The sequence below is a fragment of the Myotis davidii genome, unplaced genomic scaffold (genome assembly GCF_000327345.1).
Source record: "Myotis davidii unplaced genomic scaffold, ASM32734v1 scaffold570, whole genome shotgun sequence".
In the NCBI taxonomy this organism is placed as follows: Eukaryota; Metazoa; Chordata; class Mammalia; order Chiroptera; family Vespertilionidae; genus Myotis; species Myotis davidii.
Window position 1 is genome coordinate 4,345,232 of NW_006283631.1, and position 11,487 is coordinate 4,356,718.

Genomic DNA, 11,487 nt, shown 5'->3' on the forward strand with positions numbered 1-11,487 from the left:
GAAAGCTACCATATTAGCATTACCAATGATGTAACTGAGTCAAAGAAATTAATAACTTGTCCAAATGGGCTGTAAAAGGTATAAACAGGGCTAGAAAGCAGAAGTCTTTGACTCCTAGATCAGTATTTTTTCCTACTGAACATTACTCATTCTGATATTTTTCATTTAAATAAAGAAGCTATTAACTAAAATATATATAAGGAATATAGTACTCATACATGCAAAACATGGATGAATCTCAGAAACTTTATACTAAGTCAAAGAAGCCAGGCACGGAAGAACACATATTACATGGTTCTTATTATATGAAATGTCCAGACTGTAAATCTATAGAGACAGAAAGTAGATTAATGGTTGGGTGGCAGGAGGCAGATAAATAACAGAGACACTGTTAATGACAGTGAGTTCTGTTCTTAGGTGACAGAAATGCTCTAAAATTACATCATGGTGATGGTTAGTTAACTATAAATATACTAAAATCACTGAATTATATACTTAAAATGGGCGAATTTTATGATATTTAAATTATTTCTCATTAAAGCTATTTTTTAAAATTCAATAAAGGTGAAAAAATATTATAGGCAAAATAATGTCATTAAAATATCTGCATATTACTTATTATACCAAAGAGCATACTGGGGGTGGGGGGGAAACATTGAAGTTTTTTTCACTTGGAATAAATTTGAAAGTTGGTCAAATAAGTTTCTGGACAAAAATTAATGCTGAAGTAATTTATCTGAATTCTGTCTTCCAATATTTGTGACTGCTGACAAAAGTAAAGGACACTTTATTCTATGAGGTGGAAGGAAACCATTTAAGTGGACTGATTTGTGGGTCACAGTGACCTCTGAGTGGAATATTGTCAACTGAGATAAATTGTGCAATTTGGAGGTTATATTAGTGTGACCTGAACATAAAATTACAAAACTTATGTAAATAAACCTTTAAAAGTAAATTTAGTCTTTAAATTTTATTTCATGTTTATTTTCCTATGAAAAAGGATTACATTTTGGCATTAAGAGTTAGACTGCTATTGACAGTCTATTATTTACTCCTAAACTAGTATTAAACCATATGCACCAGTTATCACTTGTACTTAAGTTTTTAAGTGTCTATATTTCAAAGGATAAATAAAGAGAAAGTGTGGGGAAAACCAAATTAAAAGTATTTTACATAGAAAATTAATGATCATAAAGACTATATACCTGAATCAAAGTTGAAATTGTTCAAGGTTGATTTAAAATGAAAAAAAAACACACATTTATTTAACTTCGGAAATGAGACAATTATATCAGAATTAGAATCAGAATTACAGTGTATTAAAGCCTAAAGGGGTCTCCAAAGACTGTAAATACAGTGTATTATAGTCCAACAAATCAGTTGCCTAGGTGTGAACACATTACCCATCAGGGCTAAGTAGCATGTCAGAATCATCTGGCTAATGTATGTAGGGTCATCACCTTCTAATTCTTGGCCTAGAAAGCTTTCAATTAGTACCACATTATTGGGGGCAGAGGCTGGAAGACATAAAAGAGGTATACTTATATAGCTTAAAATAGAGAAAGATATTCTAAAAGTGAATTCTAAAAATAACAGGTATGGGAATAAAATATAAATATAAAATAGTATATAAAATATTAGAACAACTTTAAAAATGTATTTATAAGAAAACACAATGATAATATAGTATTCAGTGTAAGTTTAAAGTTTCAGGGTATAAAGATTATATTTCTCCAAACTCATTTTACTAAGCCACCATTACTCTGATACCAACCAGAGAGGATACTACAAGAAAAGAATGGGCCAATATCACTGATGAACACAGATAGAAGAATCCTCAATAAAATACCAGCAAACAGGGATTTGTTCCAGGATTCAAGGATGGTTCAACATCTCTAAATCAACCAATGTGCTCTACCACATTAATAAAATGAGAAATAAAAATTATATGATCTCCACAAATGCCAAAAAAAGCGATCGACACAATGCAAATCCATTTATGATAAAAAAATTCTCATCAAAGTTGTTGTTGAGAGAATGCACCTCAACATAACAATGGCCAAGGAGATGAGCGTAGGTGTTGGTTTGCTTTCACTCCCTGCCATTTACAAGCTGGGGGGAGGGGCGGGCAGACAGGCATGTTACCTTTCTGGGCCTTGATTCTTTCTTCTGTAAGACATGATACTTATACTGGCTTTCCATGGTCACTGTGAGAATTGACAGAGTTATCTTATATACAGTGCTAGCATGGTGACTAGTACACATTAGGTCCTTAAAAATGTTCTTATGGTTAGTCTAGAGCCGTGATGGCGAACCTATGACACGTGTGTCAGAGGTGACATGCGAACTCATTTTTTTGGTAGATTTTTCTTTGTTAAATGGCATTTAAATACATAAAATAAATATCAAAGATATACATCTTTGTTTTACTATGGTTGCAAATATCAAAAAAATTCTATATGTGACACGGCACCAGAGTTAAGTTAGGGTTTTACAAAATGCTGACACGCTGAGCTCAAAAGGTTCGCCATCACTGGTCTAGAGGCTAACCAAAAAGACATTTTTTAAATTATCTGGCTCCAATCACTTGATATTTGGAACACCTCCATTCATAGCTAATAGCTTAGTTTTGCTAAACCACTGCTTTTATCATATAATTCTCATGATTATCCATTCTCAATGATTCTACACTGCCTTCAGGAAAGGATGCATGCTCCATAGCCTTACTGCTAAGACATCCATTCCTCTGAGGTAGAGAGAAACAAGGTGCCCAAAACACAATTTTAAGCTTTTCCTTTGGGAAAATGGAGTGCCTGAAAACTTGGATTCACTTTGTAAACAGCATATGTTGTATTTGCCTTCAGTGCGCTAAGCCACTGGGATAATGACACACTAAAGTAAATTCACTTTGTTTTCCTGAAGTCTTAAAACATCTTTAATATGCCCACTTGCCTTACCACTCTAAATAGACTAGGAAGGAAGAAATGACAGTGGACACTGATCACAGACAAGCCATTGGCATAGTTACTAATAATTAGGCATATTTGCAACACAAGATAATAAAAAAAATTTATTGTGATTTTAAGAGAAATAAAAATTTAGACATTTATTATGGACAGTTGCTAACACACACACACACACACACACACACACACACACACACACACACAAATCTTTTACCTAGAACATCTTTTTGTAAGTCATGGCATCTGGTTTGCAGGTTCACTTCCTGTTGTTTAGACGCCTCAATCTGCTGAGACCTCAGAATGGCTGCATCTGACAACAACTTCAGGTTTTTCATTTCCTCTTCTAAGCATACCTTATTTCTGTGGGACGCCGCCAGACTTTTATTTAGTACCTCTATTTCTGTAAAGAAAATTCAGAGTTTACAAACAGACAACACTGAATTATAATGTTCAAAAAGTGACTATTTTCTTTTAGAAAGTTAAAATTAATATTTGAAAGCCAAGATGACTTTTTCTGAGAGCATAATGACACCAAATCCAAAGCTTTTGTGATTATTCTGAAAAAGAAAAAGAATTGTGTAGCTAACCTATGCATTATATCTTTTAGGTTTTTTTTGGTCTTTAAATTGTACTAAATGATAATTTGGCCTGCTTTTTAAATACTCACATAAATGAGTAACATATCTGTGTAATGTTCTGGAGTTTACTGAAATTAAATTGTTTTCTTGGCAACATGATTCAGAAAGGTAAATTTAAATGTGCTAGCATGAGCTGGCTGGATGGCATTTCTAGGAGAGTAACTAGGATACAGCTATACAAGTTGCATAAACTGATGAACGGAGAGGATCCAGAGACATGGAAGCATGGAACAGAGTGCAGAATCTCAGAGGGAAGGTGGGGGAGGGTGGCTGGGTGGGAGTTAATCAACCAAAGATCTTGCATGTATATATGCACAACCCATGGACACAGACAATTAGGTGGTGAAAGTCTGGGGTGAGGGGTGGGGTCGGAGATATATGTAATACTTTCAACAATAAAGAATTTTTTTAAAAAAGCAAATTTTGAGAAAAGATAGCAAGGGTGGAAAGGAATAAAAGGATGCCATGTCCAAAACTAATGAATTTATGGACATACAGAATTAGTTAATATATTGTAAAGATTTTCACAATTAATCAACCAAAGACCTGGCATGTATATATGCACAACCCATGGACACAGACAATTAGGTGGTGAAAGTCTGGGGTGAGGGGTGGGGTCGGAGACATATGTAATACTTTCAACAACAAAGAATTTTTTTAAAAAAGCAAATTTTGAAAAAAGATAGCAAGGGTGGAAAGGAATAAAAGGGTACCATGTCCAAAACTAATGAATTTATGGACATAAAGAATTAGTTAATATATTGTAAAGATTTTCACAATACTCTATCCCTTCAAAATGAGACCAGAATTTCATCATAGCAATCCTTTGTCATTCTCCTATCTACTTAGATCAATAAAAATAGGCCTTCACAAGCATTATGTAGATTTAAATGTACTAATTTCATATAATTTCATGAGAAACGCATGGAGCATGTTATCCTTCAGAATGATAATTTATTATCAAGCTATCTTTTCATCAGCCTATTTAGCAATGCTGACTTAAATCACAGTATTAAGATATACAAACACACAGAATAATGATAAAGTACTACAAAATTTGTACCACCACAATTAATTGAAATGATGAATATGTGAAAATCTGGACAGCCTGCTTTTCCAGAGAGTTCATTTGGCATTCCTTTCCTTGCTTAGGTCATTCTGGGCCACATGATGGGTGTAACGTGTGATAAGATGTCCAAGGAGGTTGGCTTGGTTTATTTGGTTGTAGAGCCATTACAGCAAAAATAGCAGCCCCACGGGCCAGTGGGGACCAGAAGTAGACTTCAATGGGACAGACCCGCAGCAGGTAACATGGCCAGGAAATGCTGACAGGAGAAGTAACGCAGTATGCTGGAACAGGGAGCAGAGGCCAGGGCACTATGTAGATGAAAGGAGCGGGATGAGTACAGTCAGGAGCACGGTCCAAGGAGAGAGAAGCAAAATGTCCTTCTGTGTGGAAAATGTTCGTCCGGAAGACACAGTGGCATGTAAGACAGACTAGGTTAGTGATGGCGAACCGATGACACGCGTGTCAGAGGTGACACGCGAACTCATTTTTTTGGGTTGATTTTTGTTAAATGGCATTTAAATATATAAAATAAATATCAAAAATATAAGTCTTAGTTTTACTATGGTTGCAAATATCAAAAAATTTCTATATGTGATACGGCACCAGAGTTATGTTAGGGTTTTTCAAGATGCTGACACACCGAGCTCAAAAGGTTTTGCCATCACTGGACTAGGTCATGAGCACAAAGGGTCTGGCACCTTTTGCACTTTTAATTCTTGCTCATAATGGAAAACTGGAGAGATAAATTGGCAGGAGCCATTGGGGTCTACCATATTCCAGTAATTACATAAAATATTTTTCCTAAGAACAGTTATATGCTTCTAAAAACTTACAGATGCACACACATTTGTGTGAGAAAAACATACTAGTACATAGAACTTTAGAAAGAATGTTGTAATTTTCTCCAGATCTGAAAAGTCTTCTTGCGAATTTTTATAGCCATAAAGGTGGCGTCTTGTGACTAACTTGTCTGTACTGTACTCTAACCATCTATGCTTGAGTCAGCATGACACCGCAGAGGGGCACACGCTGCCAGAACGATGTCGCTCAGGCTAGCAGGCTGACTGTTAGTGGGCACGACCCTTTGGCTCTAAACTAACTACTCGTGTCAACATGACTTTCTGTCTGACATTAAAAGAATAAGAATCTGCAATGCAGATTCATTTGTCAAATATATTCCACCACATGGGGAAGTACAGCAAGATTTCAAAACTAACAAGAGCTTCCATGTTTCTAACATGGAATTAAGAGAGTAAACTCAAGGGAGGTGAATTAACTCACCCACGGCGAACCACATATCCCTGTGGCAATCTGGTGTCAAATAGTCAATCCTACCTTGTCATTAACTCAATTTCATGCTTGTCAGTCACGTGTCCCAATTTGGGGTTCAGAAATTATGATCTCCACCTGACCAACCTATTCCAGTCATTGTTTCCACCTTGAGCTTTCCTTGTTTTAGTACCACCCTCTGTATCTGTCTGAATTTAATTATTAAAAATTTAAAAAGATATTGGTCATATACAAACTCATTTCTTGAAGGCATATATCATGTAACAAAATTAGGAAACTGAAGTTCTATGGTTAAAATTTCTTTTTTTCTAACATTGCACTATATAAAAATTTTAAAACATACAGAAAAGTGGGAAGAATTATATATGAACACGAATATATACACCATATAGATTCTTCAATTAACATTTTACTATGTTTGCTTTCTCACATAGCTACCCATCTATCCATCTATCATATTTTATGTATTTCAATATAAATTGAAACCTCAGTATACTTCACTCCTAAATACTTCATTCAGCATGCATATCAATAATTATCACTCAATATATAAATTCCTTATTTTTGAGTATAATTTACCTACAAAGAAATACACAAATCTCAAATGTAAAGTTTTTAACAAATGCTGTGTAACCCAAACCCCTATCAAATAGAGAGCGACACCGTCATAGCAGAAAGTGCCCTGCTGTCCCTTTTCCAGTCAACCCTCCACTCTAAGATAATTAATGTTCTGATTTATCTTCCTCTATAGAATTGTTTTGCCTAGTCTAGAACAGCCTATAAATGGAATCATACAATATGTGTTATTTGTGTAAGGCTAATTTTCAGGAAGTACAATATTTTTTAGATTTATCAAAGTTAACTCTATTATCAGCAATTCATTCTATAGTTCATCTTTTAAATTTCCTTTATTGATTAAGGTATTATATATGTGTCCTTATCTCCCCACCCCACCCCCAGCGCATGCTCTCAACCCCCTGGAGTCTGTGTCCATTGGTTATGGTTATATGCATGCATACAAGTCCTTTGATTGATTGCTCCTCCTTAATTCCACCCTCCCCTACTTTCCCTCTGAGGCTTGACGGTCTGATCGATGCTTCTCTCTCTCTGGATCTGTTTTTGTTCATCAGTTTATATTGTTCATTATATTCCACAAATGAGTGAGATCATGTGATATTTATCTTTCTCTGACTGGCTTATTTCGCTTAGCATAATGCTCTCCAGTTTTTTGAATATTTTATCTGTCTGTGACTTACCATTCATTTTCTTAATGGCATGTTTGATGAGCAGAAGTTTTAAATTTTGATGAAGTTTAACTTATCAATTTTTATTCTTCTGTAGCTCTTCATTCTATGTCCCATCCAAATAACTTCTATTGACTATCAATTTATGAAGACATTTTCCTGTTTCTTATAATTTTAGCTTTTGTACTTAATTATGTGATTTATGTTGAATTAATTTTTACCTACTATGTGATGTAGGGATTAAGGTATATTTTCCCATATGGGTGTTCAATTGTTACAGCACAATTTAGTGATAGGCTTTCTTTTTCCCATTGGATTGTTTGGTGCCTTTGTTAAAAGTGAAATAATCATATAAATAGGGGCCATAATCTGCCATCAGCATCCTATACCAGAGTGGTAAATTTCTCATAACCCATGAATCTGCACTGACACATTATCATCATCCAAAATCCACAGTTTACATTGATATTCACTCTTGCTGTTGTACATTCTATGGGTTTTAACAAATGTCTAATGACATGTATCTACCATTACAGTATCATACAAAATATTCACTGCCCTAAAAATCCTTTGTGATTCATTGCCCTACAAATCCTTTTTAGGTCTGAGGGAAAATTATAGCATTCTTTCTTTCTAAAGTTTTATGTACTTCATCACAATCTATCTATTCATCCTTCCCTCAAGCCCTGGCAATTACTGATCCCTTTTCCGTTTCCAGAGTTTTGCCTTTTCCAGAGTGTCATTTAGTTGGAATCTTACGGTACAGACTTTCGGACTGGCCTCTTTCACTTAGGAATATGCCTTCTCTCAATGTTTGACATTTTCACCATATGTGCCTCGTTTGGGTCATTCTACAGTATTTTGGGATATTTATTTTGTTCCAAATTTATCATTGTTATCTGTGGGAAGGCTGACCTAATATAAGCTACTCAACTATTAACAGAAGAAAAGGTTTTAAAATGCAAATCAGTACATTTAACAGAAATAAACAGACTTCTGACCGCAGCTCAAGAATAGCTGTATCACAGCTTACCTTAGACCAGCCTATATTTACTGAATGTCAGTGTTTCAATAGATCATAGTGACCATCTAGTCCAGGAGTGGGCAAACTTTTTGACTCGAGGGCCACAATGGGTTCTTAAACTGGACCGGAGGGCCGGAACAAAAGCATGGATGGAGTGTTTGTGTGAACTAATATAAATTCAAAGTAAACATCATTACATAAAAGGGTACGGTCTTTTTTTTTTTTTTTTTAGTTTTATTCATTTCAAACGGGCCGGATCCAGCCCGCGGGCCGTAGTTTGCCCATGGCTGATCTAGTCTCTCAGCCAATAACAAGTTTAAAAGTTCATCATAAGTCCCATCACATAAAATGCAGTATCAGTATTTTATTACTCACTATGTACTACTTACATAGAAAAAAGACAATTACATTACGTATGTAACAAACCTGTCAAGGCTGTTTTACTTATGTATTTAATTTGAAGAAAAACTTCTCCTTTCAGTGAAGTCCAGTTTTGAAAATGGTCATATATTTCATTTTTAATGCTGGTTATTTCCCTTTTAGTAAAAGTAAGTAATGAAAGAGTCTTATTCCAGAAATATTTGTATTCCTTCAATCTTTGACTGTAAGGTAGTAAAAACAAAGGATTTTAAAAATTGCAAGCACAGTAACAAATATTTCTTTAAAAAATAGTTTTCTTTAAAAAATGGGTTTAGAGTGACTATAATCTACTCTAAATAGGGACAATTTTGAAAGTGATGTGCTGTGTGTATTTTGCTGAGATGACAGATATAAACTGGAAACATCCCAGAAATCCTAAGGTATAAGGTTTTCCTAACTCATTTCCATTTTTTTAAATCATTTTAACTATAAAGACAGCTATTTTTATATGCAACTAGAGGCCCAGTGCATGAATTTGTGCATGGGTGGGGTCCAGCCAGCCCGGCCTGATCAGGGCTGATTGGGTCGGGCCGGAGGGAGGAGACTAGGGAGGTTGGCCAGCCCCAGGTTGAACTCCCAGTTGAACTCTCAGTGGAGGGGACAATTTGCATATTCGCCTTTTATTATACAGGATTATTATATAGGATGATTCTATTAATATTTTAAAATTAATTTAACAGCACATATTAAGTGAAGAAAATTAGGTCAAAAGTGACTTAGTCATAGAGCCTATATGAGAATGTTGGATTCCTAGATAGCATTCTTCCAGCAAACCATGGTTCCACAGGCAATTTAAAATCTGGGGTAATTATAACAAAACCTTTAAAAATGACTAATCCAGTGCTGCTTCACAAAATGCCATAGCTCAACGTAATCACAGCGATTTTTTTAAAAAACTTCAGATGTCCTGGCTATCATTTACCTAAAATCAAGGAAAATGCAGACACAGACCTGGGAGTTATCACCAAAAAGATGATGAGTGAAGCCATGGGGCTGTAATTATTTGGTTATTATTTATCCCCTGAGTAGACTAAGATCTATGATGCAAACACTATACATGTCTGTCTTGTTCATCACAATCTCCCTAGCACCTAGCACAGTACATGCTTACCACATATTGACAAATAAATAAATGAATGAAAAAAATAGATGACTCAATGGAAGAATGAAGAAGCAAGAAGTACTGAGGATAAAACAATGGACAACACTAACATTTATGGGACTTAAGCAGAAAAGAATCCCTCAAAGGAGACTCGGGAGGCACAACAGTGAGTTAGAAGAAAACCAAAAAAAAAAAGAAGAAAACCAAAATAATACTATCAGAAAAGACGGGGGATAAGACAATTTAAAGGAGAAAGTAGTGGCCAGTGTTTGAGGCCCCAAATAAAGGCTGACGAGACTCTATTGTATCTGGTATTAGGGGGCATTAGGTGATCTCAGAGAGAGGCATTAGGTAGGAAAGAACTGAACAGTAAAGCAGAAGTAAGTACACAGGGGGCTATGCAGTAGCTACAATTGAGAACACTGACTGAGGCAGCAAGAAGAGAAAGAGGACGATACAGAGCAAAATGGTGTGTTAGGATGGGGGACACCTGCACGTGTGTACACAGCTGGACACAGTATGAGTGCAGTCACATAGGCTAAACACAGACAGGAGATGCATTCATTTCTTGTGCAAAGTCCTAGAAAGGACGATGTAAAGCAGAGACTAAAAGATTAGCTTTTGCCAGGAAGAACAGGGGTGGTGTGATTCTGGGTGTTAATTAAGGCCCACCTAGTGATCAGAAGCCACAGGGATGCCTCAATCAGCAGGCAGAGCTAGGAGCCGAGAGAGAAGTTGATTTCGAAAAAGCACAGAAAGAGTCCAAATAGATCACTAACTGAAGAAAGCCAAAAGTGAGGATGGGAAATCTGAATGTGGAGCCAGAAATGGGCAGAGGCAGACAAGAGCTATGAACCACGTCAAGGTTAAGGGGCTAATGGGCCTGGTGTAAGGCAGCTGCTGGAAGCAGGCCCTGTACAGGCTCTCAAGTGATACAGAACAGACTGGATGAGGACGCAGGTGCCTCTGTCGGGAGAAAGGCAGGAAACAGAAAATTCAAGAGCAGATCCATTTTTGTGAGGCCTAAATCTTATATGATTGGTGGTGGGTCGGGGGAGGGCTTTCTCAAAAAAAAAGAATACAGAAAACGATGACGTACAAAATTAGGTTTAAAAGTGTGTAATTAGTTATAGAATGGGAAAAATCATTAAATTTAAAAATAAGAATTTTAAAGTTGATAAATTCCATCAATATCACAAAATAAAGGAAAACAATGTAATTTTTTAATAAGTAACAGTTCCATAATACTTTTGCCTATAATTTTTTGCTACATGCTCTATAAGTACCTCTTCATATGAGAACCATTTTATAATAATATTTTATATGGAGAAAATATAAAGATTATACAGCCTTTCATCTAGCATGGCTATTAGCTTTTTATTATTGATAGTTTAGAAAAATTCTTTCAGCTTCATAGCTCACTATTGATAATGTCATTTAAATACTAATTGCTGTCATACTTGGAAAAATCCTTATAAAAATTTTTTCATAGATGATTATAAGATTTTTGGCATTTCAAGTTTTTTGGGAAAATAACTAGTCTTAAATTATCTTTGAAAGAATGAAATGCACCCTAGCCAGTTTGGCTCAGTGTATAGAGCATTGGCCTGCAGATTGAAGGATCCAGGTTCAATTCCAGTCAAGGGCACATGCCCGGATTGCAGGCTCAATCCCTGGTGGGGGGCATGCAGGAGGCAGCTAATCAATGATTCTCTCTCATCATTGATGTTTCTC

The 11,487-nt window shown here is 35.7% G+C and overlaps 1 protein-coding gene across 1 annotated transcript in view; it reads right to left on the bottom strand.

Annotated features, from left to right (window-relative positions):
- Positions 1 to 11,487, bottom strand: part of LEKR1 (leucine, glutamate and lysine rich 1) — a 111,179-nt gene that overhangs the window by 54,102 nt on the left and 45,590 nt on the right. Inside the window, exons 4-5 of the mRNA XM_006753830.2 lie at positions 8,658 to 8,833; positions 3,181 to 3,366 (exon numbers count right to left, since the gene is read on the bottom strand). Coding sequence (XP_006753893.2) covers positions 3,181 to 3,366; positions 8,658 to 8,833 — 362 coding nt within the window. The remainder of the gene's footprint in view (positions 1 to 3,180; positions 3,367 to 8,657; positions 8,834 to 11,487) is intronic.